At 37.1% G+C, this 20,805-nt stretch overlaps 1 protein-coding gene across 1 annotated transcript in view; it reads right to left on the bottom strand.

Moving 5' to 3' along the window:
* The window catches only part of LOC126856900 (sestrin homolog), a 172,542-nt gene that overhangs the window by 149,605 nt on the left and 2,132 nt on the right, over positions 1-20,805 (bottom strand). Inside the window, exon 2 of the mRNA XM_050605893.1 lies at positions 230-732. Coding sequence (XP_050461850.1) covers positions 230-480 — 251 coding nt within the window. The 5' untranslated portion in view covers positions 481-732. The remainder of the gene's footprint in view (positions 1-229; positions 733-20,805) is intronic.

Below are 20,805 nucleotides of genomic sequence, written 5' to 3'. Positions count from 1 at the left end.
TTAATCGGATTGATTATTTTCTATCGCATCAACATAATATAATTTTACTCAAAATAATAAATGTTTAGTTTCAAATAATATGTAATATAAATCAAAAATATAAATATATTTCCACGTGACTAAAAAAATCAGCAAAAAAAATGCAATAAAATCAAATATATCATATTTATCCATCAATCTTATATAATTTTCTATTAAAAGGCAAACATAAGCATTTTTTTTCACTTACCTTCCGTCCTGACCGGAGAATTTGCCAGTCGCGTTCTTGATGTCTTCGATATCGCCGGCGTCCTCCCAGCGATTCGGGCTTCCGACACTGCCCAGCCATCCCTCGACGGTAGTCCTGGCCGCGGCCAGGGCGATGTTCCTGGCCGCCTCGTCCCTGGCGCAGAGCGGCGCCAGGAACCTACTGACGAGCTCGACCTCGTCGCCCTTGGTGGAGGCGTTGCTGCCCGACGAGCTGTTCGGCTCTCGGTACATATCCCGCGCACGTTGTTTTCCTTCCGTCCGATCCTTCCAGGATCCTTCTTGCCTCGAAGCAATCGCGCGGAGTGTCGAGGCGCCCGCGCGCTCGGCTCGATTCCCAGGATAAACAGCGCGCGCGATGGAACGACGGGATATCTATATTTTTCTTCCTTCCGATTCGCCGTTTCTTCTCTTTTACACGGGCACGATACTCTCGTCTATTTTGCGAGCTTGTCGAACGATCCTTCCCTCGAATGCGAGCTGGTGCTGCAAGAAGAAATAACGGTCTGCTATATCATCAAGTCTCTGTTTTATTAATCTCGATCGCGTAAATCGCCTCGCGTTTAGATCGATTAGTTTGTCTTTTCTTATAAAAAAAAATAAATAAAAAAATAAAAAAAAAATAAAAAAAAAACAGAAAAGACGAGAATAATATAAATATAAGTCATCGAATCATAATCGCATTATTCTTATCTGCCCCGTAAATCTTTTCTTTAATCTAACAAAAGAAATCTTAAATTTCTTCAATTTTTTGCACAAAAAGAAATACAGTTAAGTCGTTCGCTCTTTACAATCTCGTTTAAATTTTCTACGACGATATTAAAATCGTCGATCGCAGGAATATTTTAAGATCGCATCTCTGTCGATCGATCGATCGATCAATTGCTCGCCGCCGCGATTAAACGGCACTCCTTCGTTTTCCAAGACTCCTTCTTCTCCTCCTTTAGCCAGCGTGGAAAGAAAGAAATCGAGGGAAGGAAAAAAGAAAGAGAGTAGATCTCAGCACTATCCCCGCGCAATTACGCTCGTTTCATCGCGTTTCGCCGAGAGATTTGACCATAAAACTCGTTTCTCTCGGAGGATTTTACCGAGACGGCTGCACCTCAGGATACGTTTCAGGGCGATAGAAAGTAGGCAAGGAGGCGTCGGCCGCCTAGTCGAGGCGATCTATCGAGATTCGAGAGCAAAAGAGAGAGAGAGAGACAGAGAGAGAGACGGCGGGAATGGGAAACGCGAGTCTCTGACGAACCTTCCGCAAAGAGGAAAACGATCGACCGGAAAAACGTTTTAACCGATCGGATACGATCGATTGTTCGCGCCTCTCTTTTCTTCTTTCTTCTCCCTCTTTTCCCGTTTCCTATTTTCCTCCTATGTTTGTCTTTCTCTCTTTTTCTTTCCTATTTTTTTCTCTTTATACAAGGTAGGCTCAAACGTCCCGATCAGACTTTGAGATTTTATAGGAAATTTAATTCTGAACAATGGATCGAAAAATGCTTCCTTAAAAAATTAGCGTCCAAAAACTTAAAATCATTTATTAATCGATTATTTTATACATTTTTATAAATATCACGGAAAGTATGTATTTATTAACAAAAAATAGCGAAACAAAAGTTGTAGAAAATTAAATTATCTTTCAAAATAATTGTAGTACGTTCCATAGCTTTTGAGATAATTAGTCTTAAATGTACAAAAAAGTGTTTCGACGGTAGAGCTTTTTAAAAAGCTGTGCCGTCAAAATCTATAAAACGAACTATATTCTTTTTTTTCGTGTCAACGTAACCACCGATCGAATCATATTTTCCTTTACGTCATATTATCGTCACCGTATGCGTTTTCCACCGAATCTTTTGAAATGAAATGAACGCAGTCTATCCTTTCCACGTGGGATTAATCTATCGGATACTCGAAAGCACAGAAGGAAAGGGTAGCAGGAATAAATTACAAGTAAAATAAAAAACGGAAAAAAGTTTTCCCTACAGACAAAAAAAAATCCACAAAATTCCTCTATAGACGAAATCATTTTTCTTCAGCAGATTCTTTCCTCCGCGAAATAGACGAATAAAACTTGGAAAGTAGCACGCCGCATTAAATCGAAATGATCGACATCGATCGAAGAAGAAGGAAGTGAAATTGCACGTGGCAAAAAGACAGATTATGATGTGAGCAAAAGCGTGCATTTCGCCGAGTGATTTCATTCGTATTGAACTTCAATTTACCGTCGGTCTAACGCGCGTCGATCGATTTTATGCTCTTATATGCCAAACGAATCTAATAGCGACGTAAGAGGGCTACCTTTAATAGGGAAACACTTTTCGAAACTGTAATAACCAGTGAATTATCGACCGTGTATTACGCAATGGCAATCGAGAGTCCGTAATTTTTGCGAACCTTAAGGAAATCAGCATTTCGCCTTACAATCGGACTCGCAATCAAACGTTCAATCAATTCTATCTCGAAATGGATTAATTTTTCGACATCGATTTAACTTACAATTACTGTCGAGTAAAAAAATTATTAAGTAAAAAAATTATTAAGTCAAAAAATTATTAAGTATGCAATATGCATGTGATGCGTGTCGCGAATTTGAAAACGTGATAAAAATAAGCATTTTAACATTATATAGAGATTTATAATTCTACTTCGCTGGCATTGCTGACTAATAATTCAGAGTGATCAGCTGAATTAATAGATTACAAACAATATACTGGGTGTCCCGATCCTATATTAGATGCGAATAATAGTTCGTGATACTAGCTCAAAATGGCACTTAATTAATTGCTACGTTTTATCAAGATTGGGCGATTAATCAATATCATAGTTTAACTCTACAATTTGATTAATCGATTGCTGTGCAAGAAAATCCGAGGTCAAGGTTCCGAGATCAGGAAATAAGAAAGGTCGCGTCACGGTAACAATTTATCGTGGGATCACGAAAGAATGAAATATCGAAAGGAATAAAGAAACATGCGCTCTCGCGTTGAAGAGAAAATCAATACGACAGTAAAGTTAGCGATGCAGCGATGTATAATGTTAGTAAAAAATGTAAAAAAAATGAGCTATCTAATGTATAAATGGTAAAAGTGTAAAGACGCGAGGAAAATAGAAATTCTCTCTCCTGAAATTCAGAGTCTCACGGTGCACTTGCGCCGATTGCGTAAACGCACACATTCGCGCATTTATTATTTCATACGCGTATTTTCTTATTGCGTAAGCCGCGTGGAAAAGGCCTCGGACGAGCCGCAAGTTACGCTCTTGACGAGGAGAATTTCCGAGGAGGGAAAATAGTTTTCGCCGCGCTATTTCTGTCCCTCTGAAACTTTGGCTTGAAATTCACTTTCGCTCGTTCGCAGCTGTACCGCAACCCGTAATCAACTTATCGAGTTCATTATCGAATCGATATAAATAGATTGTAACAATGCATTACAATTATCACTGCGACGATACATCGATCAGCTGAGCGGTGTTTCTCAAATCCTCACCATTCGAGACACGCATGTTACGTGTATGATTTTTGTAATTATCATTATTGCATTAATGATGTTTCGCGTAACATTTTTATAGTTCATACGTAATAACACTTCGCGCATACATACATATTTTTAAGCTTTCATTTTAACACTGCTCTTTTACCACACCGATTGATTATATTTTTTACCGTAAAACTAAACGAATATGAAAGCACATTTATAACCGGTAATAAAGAAAATACGTACATCATCATATGTACAAACGAACAGAATATAATTTTCTAACTCGGTCATTCTCTCAATCATTTCGTTTCCTATTTCCATTCTTACAAAATTTATATTTACATGACATCGTTTAAAAGACGTAAAAAAATATGACATATTTTTATTAGAAAAAGAGATTGAAATTTCTCGTTATTAATTAGAGACTGAAGAAAGAAGATCAAAATAATCTAAAATTTATATAACTTGATATTATTAATTTTTTTAAAAATTTAATTGCATTTTTAGCCTACTTAAAAGCGTATAAAAACCATACGTGAGTCACAGAAACAAGATTTTATTATGACATATGGATTTATATAAGCGAACACGATGTTGAATTGATATTTGTCCGCTTCTATATAAACAAGAAAATCATCGAACATATAATTAAAATCAATCTAAATATTCTCTTAATCATAATAGTTGCGCAAATTGTAATTCTCTTACGCGACGTAAAAAAGAAATTCGGAAAATGTGAAATAATATATTTTTTTCTCGAGACAATTTTTGCAAAAATTTAAGAAATTAAAAATAATTGAAATTTCCCTATAAACAATAATTCGCGCGTTATTAAAAAAACATATCAAACCAATTTATAATTGACGATAATCACAATGATAATAACAGTATTCCATTCTTCCTTGTGTGCGACGTAAAGTAAGAAAATGATTGCCATAATCATTGTGTTTATCCGAGCAATAGCGGTCTGTTCTTGGGAATTAACAGGAAACTGCGAGACGGGTGAAAGAGTGTTTAACGCATGACATCACCAGCAATCGCACACAAACATGATATCATTTAAAAACTTACACGCTCACATTAACGTACATACATATTTAACTTGACAACATTTAGGACAAGCGATTTGTCGCTCCGACATTGTATAATTCTAATAAAAAAAAACTCACAGATAAAAATTGATTCGCCAAAGATCTCGGATAAGATATATATCATTATTCTGTGTTATATTATTATGTGTTATCGCATGAATCTGTAATATTCAACTTCTTCGGAAATAATCCTAAATAAAATCTCTCTCTCTCTCTCTCTCTCTTTCTTTCCCCCTGAAGTTCGGTCCACGTATCTCGTCATCTCGCTGTACCTCCTCATTGCAGTTCTTCTTCGTCTTCTTCTGGCTTCGTTCCCCGGGCGTCCGAGCGCGCGATATATATCTCTGTGACGATCTAAATATTTATAACGCCCAGAAGCCTTAACTCCACCACTCCGCGCGGAGTATGAATTATTAATGCCGTGGCCCGTCGTGCTACCGCATACTCGCGCCGCCGTGCATTCGCGATATGCCGTACACACTTTGTCTTACGAGATATAAGGATGGTCAGGGCACGTCGGAGAACGTGCGAGGCGATAAAGCGGTCGCGCGACTCGATTCGCTTGAGCGAATTAAACGAAACGGAACCAAAAGAGGATTAACGCCGCCCGCCCGCGGAATAATATATTTCATCGTAATTTCGCTCGCGGAATTTATTCCGCGTCGCCAAAGAGCGTGTTTTACGACTGAATCGATGGCCGAGAAGGAGAGAAAGAGAGAGATGCACACACTGCCTCAAGATCACCTTCTCCTCTTCGGTAACGGCTGCTTATTTACGAGCCCGACGACGCCATAGATAGGATTAACTCGAGAGAAGCATACGAGTGGCGATGAATTCGCGCATTCTTTCCACGCCCTTCATGAGATTACTATAGATTGAAAATTTCCCACGTTCTTATCTGTCATTTATGAATTTTATGAGATCGATATATGAGATATATATTCTTGGACCTATCGCATAAAAAATCGACTCATTCTCTTATACTAAAGCTCGCTTTCCTGTTTCGCTGCTAATTCCTTTCATTTTTTTTTAACTTTTTGTATTTTAGACACACACGTGTCTAAAATCGAAAATCTACTACTGCACAGTAATCGCGTTACCTAACCACGTCCTTGACTGTAAGAAATGCAAATTCAGCATTAATGGTTTAATGAAAAATGATTCATGCTACAATACAAACGGCACCATCAGGATTATTTTCGTGGAACCGAACTAGCGTGTTTGTCGCCTGGCACCAACATGCACAGCACTAAGAACGCAAAGGAGGTAGTGCCTGATACGATAGCGTGTCATCTGCAATCTATGCAAAAAATCATATATTCTTTTTTTGTACGCACGCTTCGACAAAATAATACATTTTTTTTATCTTTCCGAGAATGAAAAGTATTTTTATCTAAATACTTTTGTGCGGGAGTGCGTCTCGATATCTATCGGTAAAGTTCAAGACTGATTGCGCGTACGCACGCGCATCTTCGAAATTCACTTGTAGATAAGCACCGAGCGACGACGAGTCAGGTATGACTCAGAGGACGAGGAGATCGATCGATACGATGATAACACGACAAAAAGTTCGTCCGATGTCGCTCGGTGGTTAGCGCGCGAATTGCAAAAGCGCCGCCGCCGCCGCTTTTACGATCCTGTGACACGCGAGAGAACACGCCGATAACATTCGACGACTCGGAAGAATAAGCGAAAAAGCCCTTGCTCGCTTCGCAAAAGCCCGAGCTTTTTACCATCGCCACGCGCAGGATCTGGTAATTTTATGGTCGCCTGGTTTTGCTCACAAGCGCGGAGATGCTATCCGAAAAATCTCGTGAGAAGTTTTTTTAGATAGAAAATTGTGGTACCATCTCGCGTTGCCGCAAGTTGAAAAAATTGGTTCCCTTCCCTAGCAGAAATTTTGTTACAAATTTTTTAAATTCGGTACAAGATATCTTGATAATTAATTTCGAATTAAAAATCTCCGTCGAGAGATATAGTTTAAATGAATATACATATATAGTACGATTTTGGCAAATATTTTTAATTATTTAATTTAATTCGCAACAAATGCTTTCGAACATACAAAATTTAAAAAATACGCATTTCGCGTTGTTTCAATTAAACAATTTAATTTATAAAAAAATCGACTTTATAAATTTATAAAAAAATTTGCTATCACGATCAAAATTAGATTTTACGAATTCAACGGGTTAAACTGAAGCGATTCACGTTATACAAACGTTTCGTATGATTCGTCGTGAGCGTAAAATCCACGACTATCATCCACGGAACGTTTGCGGATGCACGTTCGAGAGGCAATGACCCATCTTCATGAATGCAACATTGATTCTCTGATCCGAAACATGAGCCGCATAATAAGTTGACGATGAATATATATAAGGCTCAAAGATGGTATATTACTAAAAAATTCATCAATTATCATATCGTTTTTATTATCGACATTTTTTAAATCATAGAGTTCAATTTGCATCGCGTTGTTTTATTTGACTAATGATTCTTTCGCTAGTCGTTTTCAACAATTTATATATATATATTTTTATTTATATATATATCAATATTTTTCGATTGTTAAAAATTCATTATTTTCTAAAAAATATTTGACTTAAAAATATAGAAATATATCTAAAAAATATAGAAATTGACTTTTACTAAGAAAACTAATTAACTATAAATTTAATATCTTTTGAAAACAGCTTTTCGTTAATCGACCATGATTCTAATCGTCATTAATCATTCCAAGAGAATACTCGGGCGCGCGTTCCAAGGCGTTGACCGATCTGTACATATCCTAAATGCAACGTTGATTCTGTTATGCTGGTCGAACGTTGGCGGAATAACAAGTGAGAGATGGATAATAGCATTACGCGCGGCGAGGAGAGACGAGGCGGAAACGAGGCTACCTCGGCTTAGGAGGCCGAGATAGACGCGTAGCGTAGCGGGAGACGGAATACGATCCTGATTGCCAAGGAGAAATCTTGCAGCGTGATCTCTGAGCGAGGCATAATGCGTCTTCGTCGAGGCGAGCGCGAAAAGAGAACGCGATATTAAATTATAGATACGGCCCACTGGGCCGTGACGGCGACGCCGAACAAGGCTTTGGAGAAAAATTTGTCAGGATATGTCAATGGCATGCAAAAAAATATTAAAAATCTGCAAAATTATAATTTCTCATGGAACTTAATTCGCATAATAATTTTTGTTTTTTATATCTTGACTTTATTCTTCTCGCAAATTTTTCTGAAAACATCTATCATTTTTTTTTTTTTTTAAAGTGTTTAAAGTGACAACAAATAAATTATCAAAATAAAAATAGTTCAATTTTCTAAATTTTAATAAGTCGATAATTGAAGATCTTTGGTTATATTGTAGCGTGAGATAACGATTTATAAAAACCGACACGATAGTTTTGATTTGCAAGAAAAGACACGAATGTTCGTCGAAACCTTTGAAGAGCGTCTGCTTGCATCATCAGTTAGAAAGAGCATTGGTTGTTATTACCGGTGGCACTCCGCGCGTATAGTGTAGCCTTACATATGAATACAGTAACGCGAAACCGTAGGCGAAGTATAGATTAAAGATTAAAAAACAAACAAGGTCCCTTCCACAGCGGGTGCCTTCACGGCTACTGAACATGGAAAACTCGACTCCGCGATTATCGTAGAGCGACGCAGCCGGTCTTTCAAACGGCGAATCCAGGTCGATATTTAATGACTCGTCTTAGAAAAAGGTGGAAAAAGAGAAATGCCCGGTAAGAGAAAATGCACAGAGTTACATTCGTTCAGCAAAAATAAAGTTATATACATTCGCAATTTTATTTCTTAAAATCAAACTAAAATTTCAATTAATAAATATTTAATTAAATATAATAAAGAAAAAATCTCTGAGTTTTTCTCAATGTATTTCTGTTATTTTGCGTACAAATAATAATAATGTTTCTTAATGTATTTATATATATACTTATGACGCGAGAGAAATGTTAGAATTATTAAGTTTTTTAATTCAAAATCCAACGTGAAAATCTAAACGTTTCGTATTTCGAGTAAAACAATCTCATCAGCTTTAATAGCTTTAACCAATTTTATCAATATACTTTCGCCGTACATAATTTCGCCGTGCAATATGCGTTATTATAATAAGAAAAAAATCTTATTAAGACGTTTGTGATTCATTTACGTCATTGATATGACAAAAAACAGATATGCGATATGATACATATACGATAGACCGATATAGACTGAGACGTATTCGAGCGACATAATGCCACGTTTAGGCAGATACAAGATACATAATTCTTGCATCCTAAAGATACGCCATGATTAATTGGCTATAATTGACTTTTCATGAATTTTAATGAACACAGCCGGACGAAGTAGTAGTGATAGGTACTCGAGGTAATGGTTTGTATCCATCCCGTTGAATGTGATTAAATGTAACTGTGTGCAAAGGGAACACACATCATTCACATTAAATATACACTATGTACAAAACGTTCTTTGCACATTTTCTCTCGATTAAAGGTCCTTTAGCATACTCCTAGAGTTTCGTTGGAAAATCTGACAAAACGTTTCTGATAATTTCTCAATCTTTCATATTAAATATTTCTCAATATCGATTTAGAAGTCCTTCAAGTAATTTCGTAAGAAGTTTATTTAAAATTTGTAAAATGAAATTAAAAATAATATTTTGTCATATATTTATTCGCATATCTCTTAAGACAAATTAAATAAGTCTTTACTTTTGCGCGAATATAATTAGAAAGCTATTGATATTTGTTAGACGACGAATAATTTTAGTTCGACTTCTAATACTCATGATATTTAGAGAAAATTCGCGACGCCCATAACATTCGTATATGAAATGATTACGCGATAAACGCGCGATACGAATATGAGTCGGCATTTTAAGCAGGCGTAAACGATTTCAGAATACATGCTTCCTCACGAGAGATACTACTTGCCTGGCGAACGTCGGGTATCTGAAACGTAACCGCGATATTAATACCGTGCATTATATTTTTCTGAGATAGTAATCTCCGCCCGCATCATCTTTAAATCTTCACGATACGGTACTTAATAGCGATGACACAATTTCGAGAAATTTTTTTTTTCCTTGCGATACAACCAACATTATATTTTAAAATACAACGAGAAAGGTAGATAAGAGAAGCAAAATATATACCAAGGATTTGAAATGCTAAACGCCGGTAACGAAATTATTATCAGCCACTTTATCCTAGAACAACACTTATTCCGTTCGCGTGTTAAATACTAAGACTGCATGTCGACGAGCCGGTCGGCTAAAAATATCGCGCTAAACACGTGACGCAATATATGCGTGTGTCAGCTTAGGCTCTCTCGGCAAGGGAATCGTCAATGATCTTCCATGTAAATCATCCGGCCGAGATGGCCCGTCCCCGTTCAATCTATCGATACTCGAAGCGTGGTTGCAACGCGCCGCGGACACGAAAGGTACGTCGCTTGCGCGTGAATAGTGCGTTTCGTTGCGTAATCCGCAACGCGCATCGATACACCGTTTAAGGCACCGTTCTCTTAAGTCCGTTCTAAAATATACGCAAAACGCGTTTTGGCAGATCGACTGAAGATCCTAGCACTCCGCGCGAATCCTTTTTTTTTATGAACATTTCGAAATTAATCTCCATTTCATTTTAACCCCAGAATACGGCTTAAGAAAAAAGATGATAGATTGTCGTAAACGAAGCACGATATTTTTAATAAGCTCGCTTTAAACGAGGCATGGCCATCGGTGGTACCATCAAAGCCGGAAAAATTAAATTAATCACAGTCTAATTTTGTCGCATCTAGTCGCTCTCGACATATTATCGGATTTAACGATCCGACGAGAAACTCGTCGGAGGTAAAGGGCTGGTCTGCCAGTACGAACGGTCTTTATTTTATACAAGGCTGTCTGCAAATTACTCGATACAACCCTTTTTCCCTCAGTCGAGTCAAATCGACCGAAAATGTTCATCGGCCCCTGTAATCGATGTAGCCACGAATTTTCATATCCCCAGAGATAGAGCGTGTCTACCACGTGCTAATCTCACTAAACATTACTACGATAGGCGTCATCCTTTTTTTCGCAAGCACCGAAAATAAAAGAAAGCCAAAGAAACAAGATTAAAAATAAAATTAGATATTTAGGAAAATTCAGGAATTAAATTGCATAACGCTGGTATCGAATTATTAAAATCATAATCTCATGAATTTATTATGAAATAAGCTCTGATATAACAAGAGAGAAAAAACTTGCTCGGAAAAATCAACAAAGATGCAAGAGTTGCGAAAACGTAAGTGAATGCATCGAGCGGACGTGAAAAATGCAAATAAACCCACTGTCGTTCACCATCGTCAGTCCCATATTTTTCGTGGGTTGGCGAGATATTTGCGGACTCCGCCTAAAGAGCCACGTGACCGCGTACATATACTTTCTAATTATATGGTCTCGTCTTCCACCTAATTTTCTCGTCGACCACGCAGAGAGACGATGCAAGAACGGGAAAGACGAATGAGTGAAAACCGGGCGTGTCTGTGTCCGTGAGCGTGGAATCGTTAGCGCGACTTCTTCGTAGGAGATCTGCGAAAGAACGATGCCATCAACGTGCAAAAAAAGAAAAAAGAAAAACTCGCGATTCTACAACGTGATGCGGGAAACATGCGGTGGCTTCAATCTTGATCTAGCTGGGATTTTATCCGTAAAACGCAACGTGGAATAATCACCGATCGATGTCGATACGATTTCGCGTATAATACTGGAGGATTATATAGATAACCCATAAAAAGAGGCGAGATATCGATTAGCAGTGTCGTCGTAGAATTTCATTTATAATAGAAAAAAAATATATCAATGCAGAAGCGAGAAAAATAGTACACGCCTATATATGTAATCTTTCTTACAAAAATTTCTTCCCTTTCTTTCCCCCTCTCTATCTCCTTTTTTTTCTTTCTTTATAATCCTTAATTAGAGTTTCAGGATAATATTTATTTCAAACTCATTCAAAATCAAAATTAAAAATAAATCTTTTAAAGACGAATTTGAAATGTTTATATAACTCCTTTAACTCTTTCCACGTTACTACATATTTACATGATAGTGTAAGGCAAACATATTTTCTGCTGAAACAGTCAAGAACAGTATCAGAAAAGCTAGTATATATGCTTGTAAGGAGATGGCGAGCGATGTTTGCAAAAAGGACGGTAGATACTGCGTGCTGCCAGCTATAGCATATACAACTGCATAGAGTGCAACAGCGGTCAGATTGGCACATTGCTACACACACAGTGCAACAACTTCTATGTGCTTGTTGTGCCATTCATCCGATGCGTTTCTTCCGCGGACAATCGACCAATCTATCTGTTATCGTCTCGTTATATCGATAACGATTCGCGCAGAGAATCTGGCAAAAATATTTTCTCGTATAAAATTACAAAAAATTTTAAAATGAAATTATTATTAAAAACGAAATTTAAAAAAACGGACTCATAATCATTTTCTAGTAATTATTATCATTGACTTGATTACAAACAAAACAGAGCGTAAGAGAGAAGATATAAGATACTTGAAATGTTAAATATTAATTTTATTTAAAATAATTTATAATATATTTTGCAGCTAAACAATGACGTAGAAATGTTATTGTTGCAAATGCATGAGCGTTAAAAAAGCACGATTTAAAAGCTTACTATTTTCTATGTGATAACGCTATCCGTTTAAGCGCAAGTGATTTGCATAGAGAATAAGCGATGTGCTACACTACACTCCCAAGAAACTCCGTGAGAAAAGACACGGGAGATCAACGATCACTTGTAAACATCGAATGGGGAATCGCGGAAATTTTCACACGACCCTGATATTTTATGACCCGCTGCCATCCAGTAGGGAATAGTAGTCCATTTATTTTTTTCTTCCATATGTTTAAAATATTTTTCCGCATTATGACGAAAATAATAATTTCATTTAACACACGGCTAAACTACCCGTTAAACACACCCGTTAAACTATACCTTAAACGATACGTATATTAGCCTTCACGGATCATTCGCTGTTTCACTAATTTCTAATATTTTTCCCGTCCTTTTTCCAGAGCCAATCAGATGAAATGTATTTACCGCTGTTCGTGCAAGAGATAAGATAACGCGTCCCGATAAAAAGTCCTAACGTGTTGAGAATAATTAAGAAATCGACTTGTTGGCGCGCATGATAATAAATATGCAATTCTTATCATTCAACTTTGCCTGAAATCCAATTTTTGTGTATTCGCTTCGTTATAATCTTCTCTCCATGTGTGCCGCATACGTGACATTAACACATTACGCCAAATGAATTTATACAATAAAGAATAAAATGTGAAAAACATGAAAAAAGTGCATTGCAAAGATAACGATGTTCGCGCTCTACTTACTCATCGCTTTCAGACGATGATAAAATCTTGTAAATCCGCGAAAATTAAATTTACAAAGGTAAATAAATACAAAAAATATATTAAAAAATAACACATATTGAATTTGGTATCTTAAAAACGGTGGTGTATGTGTGTATACATGTAAAATGGTGGTAAAGTTAAAATAATGCGGGTATTAAAATGAGCGCAATAACAATGAATTATCGCTATAATTAGAGTCATTAATCTGACGCTCCAATTATGATGCACAAAGAAACATATAAGTTCATTGCATCATAGAATCATATGGATCGTGTACCTATAAAACAGTTTATAGCGTTTATCGAAAATTCAGTTATAATTTTTTTCTCATACTTTAATATCAATTAATACATAATAGATTAACAATAAATAAAATAATAACTAATACAAAACTTAAACGTATAAATCAAAAGTTTTACATAATTATTGTAATCTTATCGTAGAATTTGTTTCAAATGCAAAACAGATGTATAATGCATTTATGTCCTTTTTTTTTCAAAGAGCATGTTTTCCACGGTAATTTTTAAGTAAATACATATATATTTTGCAAGTAAAAAAAAAAAACGTCTTATATTTATGAAATGAAAAAAATTTTAATGACAGATAAATATTGAAATATTATGTTTATGCGAATCAAATTAAATTAATGTTATAATATATACCGTAGCGATTGATAATTAGCATCGAAAAAAATAAACAGGCGGAATCGCGGAACGCAATCCAGATCTAATTAATTGTAAACCGATAAGTAGAACGATTCGATCGAGACGATGGACTTCAATCGCATTTCGAACGAAAATAAACGAGAGCTAACCTTTGCGATCTCTCGCGTGCGCTGATCGATAGGAGGGGAAGATGAGGAAGGAGAAGCGAATCAGACAGCACAGCTCGGACACGCGGTTCAATGACCGTAAATTTTTGTTTACGAAAATCCTTTCGTGATGTGGCGAAAAAGAGAGAGAGAGAGAAAGGGGCCTTGCAAGAATCGAAACTGGCAAACTCGGAGAATGGACGGCTCTCGATACATTAATGCGTAAATTTATGTTTCTCTGTAAAAAAAAAAATCGCCATTATTGTGCGATTGATGGTATGATCGGTTGAATTCCGACCGCGTTTCATGAACGATTATGAGAGTCACGACAATTATAAATCTTTAGCATTCAAGATAATGTATCGCGCTTACGCAGTATCTAACATAAGTGCGTATTCAGAGACCTTGTCCATTGCGTTTTCCGGAGAACAGGAGGATGTAAATAACGATACAAATAAATAAGATCGACATTGATATCTATCATTACCGATATTTCGACGACGAGTTAAACAGATCTTTTTATTGCAATTTTGATATTAATTTTTTTTTTAAATATATGTTAAAAATAAAAAATTAAATTAAAAATATATCGATACGTCATCGCGAATGAAAGGGACTGATAAGTCGCACGAGATCACGCAAAATTTAAATTGAGAATAGGCGAAAGCGAAAGATACCTGAGGCGTTCTAATTGCAGCACTCATATTTCCATTTACTGTGTTGTAGTAGAGATATCATAGTTGATAACTTCATCTCTCGGTATTACCCGGACTTTTACTTCGTGCTTCTACAGACATTTCTCCAATATGGTCGTACAAGTAATAAAACCGCTAAGTTTTCTAATACTCGCTTTTATAATATCTACGAGAAGTATATTAAGAAGTTTCTTGTTTGAAAATAATTAAGAAAAATATTGAGTTATTTCCCTTTACTAAAAAGGAAATTTATCGATACTTTGTATTTCGTATTATGACCATTTTGCGCCTTCACGATAAAAAAAGTATATATCAAGAGTGAGTATTGTAATTATTATTAACGTTGGAAGAAACTGTAGAAAATAGAGAGAGAATTCTCGATAATATAATTAATTCTTCTGCAAGTAAATCGCGAATTTTATGTCGCGTGCATTGATACTAGTTCCTCTTCTCCGAATTTAGTGTGTTAATCCATTTGTAATCAACAAGTGGACTGTACACGCCAATATCGTAAAATACAAAATAATCCGTAAATAGCCAATTTATGCGATGAAAATTGTCGATATTAAAGTAATTTATGATAATAAGAATTTACATCTTCTAGTGCGTATACATCACTAATCTCTGAAAAATTTCAGAGACCAAGATTACTATCCGATGTGCCAATTTCGTGTTACGTAACAAAAAATTAAATTAAATTAACCGACTTACGAAAGTCGAGCGGAGAATCGTATACATGTGACGTTTTTCCCTCGTACATAAATTCATGCACTTAATAAAAATCAAAATCGCGCATATTGCATAAGTTTTTGCATCATACAGACTTTTCTGGCGCATTTTAGGGAACTTTCTGTTTACCTTCTTGGCCGAGGGAGCTAATAACGGCACACATTCATCGGTCGCGCGATGACGTCCGTTATCGGTTATCGGCTGCGGCCGAATGCGTGTACCGATATCGATTGCATTTTTCGAATCGCGCGGAACGCGACGATTATTCAATCTCTCGAGTGACACACCACACACCACACACACACACACACACACAAAATACGTCATTGCGCGAGTAGCGCCTCGCTGTCTGCGATGCCTAACGTCAGAGAGAAGGAAGTGGGGGGCGGCTTCACCGAATGCTAACCCTCAGTGATTCTCAACTCCGTGATTCTCGGAAGCCGCAGCCTCGCACGGAAATCCGGCCGCTTAGCAACAACGCAAATGCGAGCGAGAGAGCGAACGCTAGTTGCCAACCGCAACGATAGATGCACCGACAGTGAATGACCGGACGGTTGAGCAATACTGTTGGACACAATCGATCCTTTTGCTAAAACCAGCTGAATCAGTCATTAATCATTCGTTACAGAGAATGAAATATTACAAGTGGCTCTTTTGCCAATGTATTTCGCTTAACTCAGCGATGGAAATAAGCATATGATTCACGTATTAATAAATAATCCGTATGAATAAAGATATTCCTCCTTTTCGGGTTTCTTTTATGAATCTTGATTTTTAAAAATCATTATTTCGGAAAACATTTTTGATAAGACTATATATAATGAACAATATAATACATTTTACACATAAAAATGCACATCACGTACCGTGTACGTAAAAATTAATTTTTAGACATTCTTTTAAATAAAGTCCTCCCTCGAAGAAGTGATTACTATATCATTATCATTTATTTTTAGATAAATTTCGCAAATAAAAAACTTTTTATTGGAATTCAATAATAAAAGAAGAATATCAGAGTTGATGACATCATCAGCAAAGATTAACATAAATAATCTTGATTTAAACTACATGTTTTTAATGTCTTTTTTTATTAAAGAAAGTTTTAGAACTTTAAAGTTCTTTTTATAAATTAAAGCTTCCTTCGTATTTTTGTATGTATATTTTATATTACTGAAACACAATTTTTAAATATTAGAGATGTAAATGCAAATTTAATTAATTAATGATCATATAATATATATGTATATGTATGTGTTATATTTACATTAGTATAAACTGCTCATGTATGTTAACCACGCGTTAACTATTCACGCTTTTACAATTTATTTATCTAAAAGCAGCGTATAAAAATATAAAACAAGTAACAAATTATGTTTAACATATCTTTTTATCAAAACGTCAACTAAGTTTTTATCGTTTTATTATCATTAATGACCGAATGACTCGTCGAGTCCAAATTAAAAATGCGCATTTCGTCATCTTGCATATTTTCTCTTTAGTATCCATATATTAATATGATTTAGTGGCAATTTATTAACGAGGCTTATATACGACGAATAAAAGAGTTACGATACACGAAAGATCGAGGTATATTGCGCCATAAGGACTATTATTTCATATTCTCGCGTGTGTGATATATAAATTGTGAGTGGCGCGATAATGAACTTTAGCCAAGTTGTGTGGTCCCATGGACGAGTATTAACCCTCAGCTGAAGCACTGCAATCCGCGTTACATAATCGGAGTTACCGCGAGGGCCCGGGAAACCGAGAGAGGAGGGAGGGGGGAGGGGAATTTCCATCATGTTGCGCGAAGGCCGGCGAACTGTTTTACCGAAGTAATACGTTATAATCCTCGCAAAGAGCGTGCATAGCTTGCACAAGGGGATAACTCTCACACGCCCGGCCAGATGAAATTACGTAAAGTCGAAAGAAATTGGATAGCATCGTTTTAGTTGCACTTCCTACACGCATCTTTATGCGTTTTTTCCTTCATCTTTCACTCTATAAAATTCCAAATGAATAATCCGAATACTTTATTTCAAATGCAGAAAGCAGGTGCGACAGAGCCAAGCGTAATCGGAACGAGTAGATATGTCAAATTTTTAATTTCCAACTGATAATTTTTTTTTTAAATTACAAAAAAATCCGGGATTATCGGGATATATTATTTTCGAATTTCTCTTATGTGCGAGAGCTGGATACATTGATTATATACAATTTTCGAGTGTCGTCGTGTAACACGGTTGCAGATCGGGGTGACAGGTTTACCGACGCGATGTAACGGCAATCAGCGGTTATCGCTGCAACGACGAGATTACTGGAACAGGCATATCTCCGGGGTGAGATCTGAATTATTTAATAGCGACCAAGTAGCGCGTATCATTTCGCACGTGAACAGTAATTTCTGTCGTAATGAATATGTATGAGATAATGTATTGACGAGACGAAAAAAGCAACTTGCACAAACAAAAAGAAAAGATTTTACGAACAGTTTTACGCAGTTAGTATGTTGATTAATCCTTAATTTATATACTAAACTTTATACGTTCCCTTTTTGTTTCTTCCTCTCTCTCTCTCTCTCTCTCTCTCTCTCTCTCTCTCATTCTCTCTTTTTCTATCTTTCGCACACATTTAATTTGAAACAAGCAACTTTTACATTACTGAAATATCAAGCGCAAGTTTATATTAAACGAAAGAAAAGACTGCAAACGTTTTAGAGCCAAATGCGCGATGGGAATACCGGTCTGTGAATTTTTCTCTCTTTCGATGGTCGAGAGAGATCGGAGGACCCTTACAATCGTGCGTTTTTACGAGCGAGACGATCCACAATGTAACCGGTTGTTGCGACGATAAAACGTAGTCGAACGACGGGATCGCGATATTTTACTGCCGCCAACGGCAGCCCAATTATGATCAATTTAACTGCGCGGAGAGCATTTCTTTCTGACGGATCCGCGGCCGCGCGCAAACGTCAGAGGCTGCTTTAAAGCCAGCAAGAGACCCGATCGATTCACTTTGCTCGAATCGAAGAGACACAGTCGTGTTAGATCAACGCGTTACACCTCATCGTGTCGGATAGACGAGAAGATTTGTCTCCTCGCCTTTAATAATGCGAAAATAAATCCACGCAATCCGATTAAATAATGCCGGATGATGAGTAATAAAGTAAAACGGAATTGTTACATCACTCCGTTCGCGGATGATCTCGTTAGCGAATGAGTAAACGCATTTCGCTATAATACTCGGTTTAAACCGGCGAATTTCTCTACACAAGAAGCGTGTCACGTGTCTGTGTCTAATATATAAGTATCTTATGAGCGAGACCTGAAACGGCGCAACGTCGAATCGCGTGTCCGCGCGCGCCGGCGAGCTCGCAATTTCGAGACGTTTAGATTTCCAGAAGTACCGCAATTTCTCCGTCACCGAGACCGCCGGCCGTTGCGACCGACGTCTTTTTTTTTTACCGCTCTCACGGAATAAGCTCCCGTGAACATAATCGGCCGTTTGTCACGCTCGCGACGGCGGAAGAGGTGGAGGGGAGAGGCGAAATTTTTGCCCAAAGACTGGTTCGATGCGAAAAACACGATTAACGAAAGTGTCGTTTCGCCCTCCTCCCTCCCCCCTTTATTCAACAAAAATACACATCGAGTATACTCTCGGCGCGAGAGATGTTATCGCATCATCTTCTCATTATAATTTTAAATTGCGTTTTTCTTTTTTTTTTCGATTTAAATTTAATCGATCAACTCACCTGTGGTGTGTAAGATTACAAACTATTCTAAAAGTTAGAAAAACTAGAAGAATATAGACAAATAAATAACGTATATATTTCTGACATAAACAGACATATATCTTATATGCTATGAATAGATATATATGTATCTTTAGTATCTCACATTTTGTCGGCCGGCGAAAGTTCTTCGCGATACGCGTCTCGCTCGGAAAACATTAGCTAAACATTCACTTTTCTCTCACCGCGAGTAAATGATTCACTCGGGGATGATTACGCGAGAGCGAATGGATTCGCGGCACCGGTTTATAATCCCGTATCTCTTATTGCACCCCCGAATTAACGCGCGCCCGCTCTTTTTTCCTCGTCACGTCATTCGAGCGTGCGTTCGCCGTCACACGCGGAACGTGTCAAAGATACACGCGAACGAAACGGTTCGGAACTGTTTCAACAAAGTCGACCGTTGCGCGCGCGAGACGAACAATGCGAACTTGTGAAGAGGGGCAGGACGAGCGAGTGAGTGAGGGAGGGAGGGAGGGAGGGAGTGAGGGAGAAGGAGAAAGAGAGATGACGACGCGGCGCACGTGAAAGGCGATTTAAAGGGAAAAAGGAGGAGGTGGCCGCGATAAAAAAAGGAACGCGCAGAGAAAGAGGGAGGGAGAGAGAGAGGGAAATAGAAGAGCAGGGAGGGGGTGGACGAGCATGGCGAACCGGTCGCAACCTCCGCTCGTCAGCTGGAAGCTCAGCGCTCAGCTGCAGCCGGGCGCGGTGATCTCGACGTTACAACAGGGAGCGCGCGGCGGCGGCGCTTCACGGAAAAGCGAGTCGATTTGCGAGCGATAACGGTGCCATGACAGTCTTCTCTCGTCCTGCCGTTTCCCCTGCCACTACCGAAGAGCTTCCGCGATACGATCGGATCAGATATGATAATGTAGCGTGCTTTAAACTACATATGATGTATGTAGTTGAACGATATTGACGTATAATAAAATTGAGATTCAATTAATAAAATAAAAAAATTATCGCGCTTTTATATATTATATCTAATAATATGATATCGCGAGAATAGAAAGAAACTGATCATTATTTATATATGATAACTATATTTACTATGACTATTATAATAAATTATATTTATAATATAGATAGATATAGTAGATGGCTTCGCGAAAATGACTCTACTAATTTCCTTTAAACGGCTGTTAATTCTGTGTTACTCTTCTCTTTTTTATTTTCTATAAAACAAAATTACTCGCTCGAATAATTACTGCTCGTGTACCGCTTTTATTGCTTGCTTCGCATGCACGCTTTTCCTATTGTATGTTTTACATTTAATACTCTTATATAGAAGTTTTTTTAAATATTTTCACATAACAGATACATTTTTAAATTTGTAATTTAAATCATAATTGATAAAAAGTTTTATTTTAAAAAGACATCCCAAGAAGAAAATAAATATGTATCCATCTAGAACTCATTGATGTGACTTTTATAAATTTTTAATTACTCAGTTACCCGCCCAAAAATTAATATTCCATTAAATATTCATATATATAATAATCTAATGCATATCTAAAGCATCTCAATAAA

This window comes from Cataglyphis hispanica, chromosome 20 (assembly GCF_021464435.1).
Source record: "Cataglyphis hispanica isolate Lineage 1 chromosome 20, ULB_Chis1_1.0, whole genome shotgun sequence".
NCBI classification, from domain to species: domain Eukaryota; kingdom Metazoa; phylum Arthropoda; class Insecta; order Hymenoptera; family Formicidae; genus Cataglyphis; species Cataglyphis hispanica.
The sequence above is the reverse complement of the archived record's forward strand: the minus strand, read 5'-3'. Positions and strand labels throughout refer to the sequence as shown.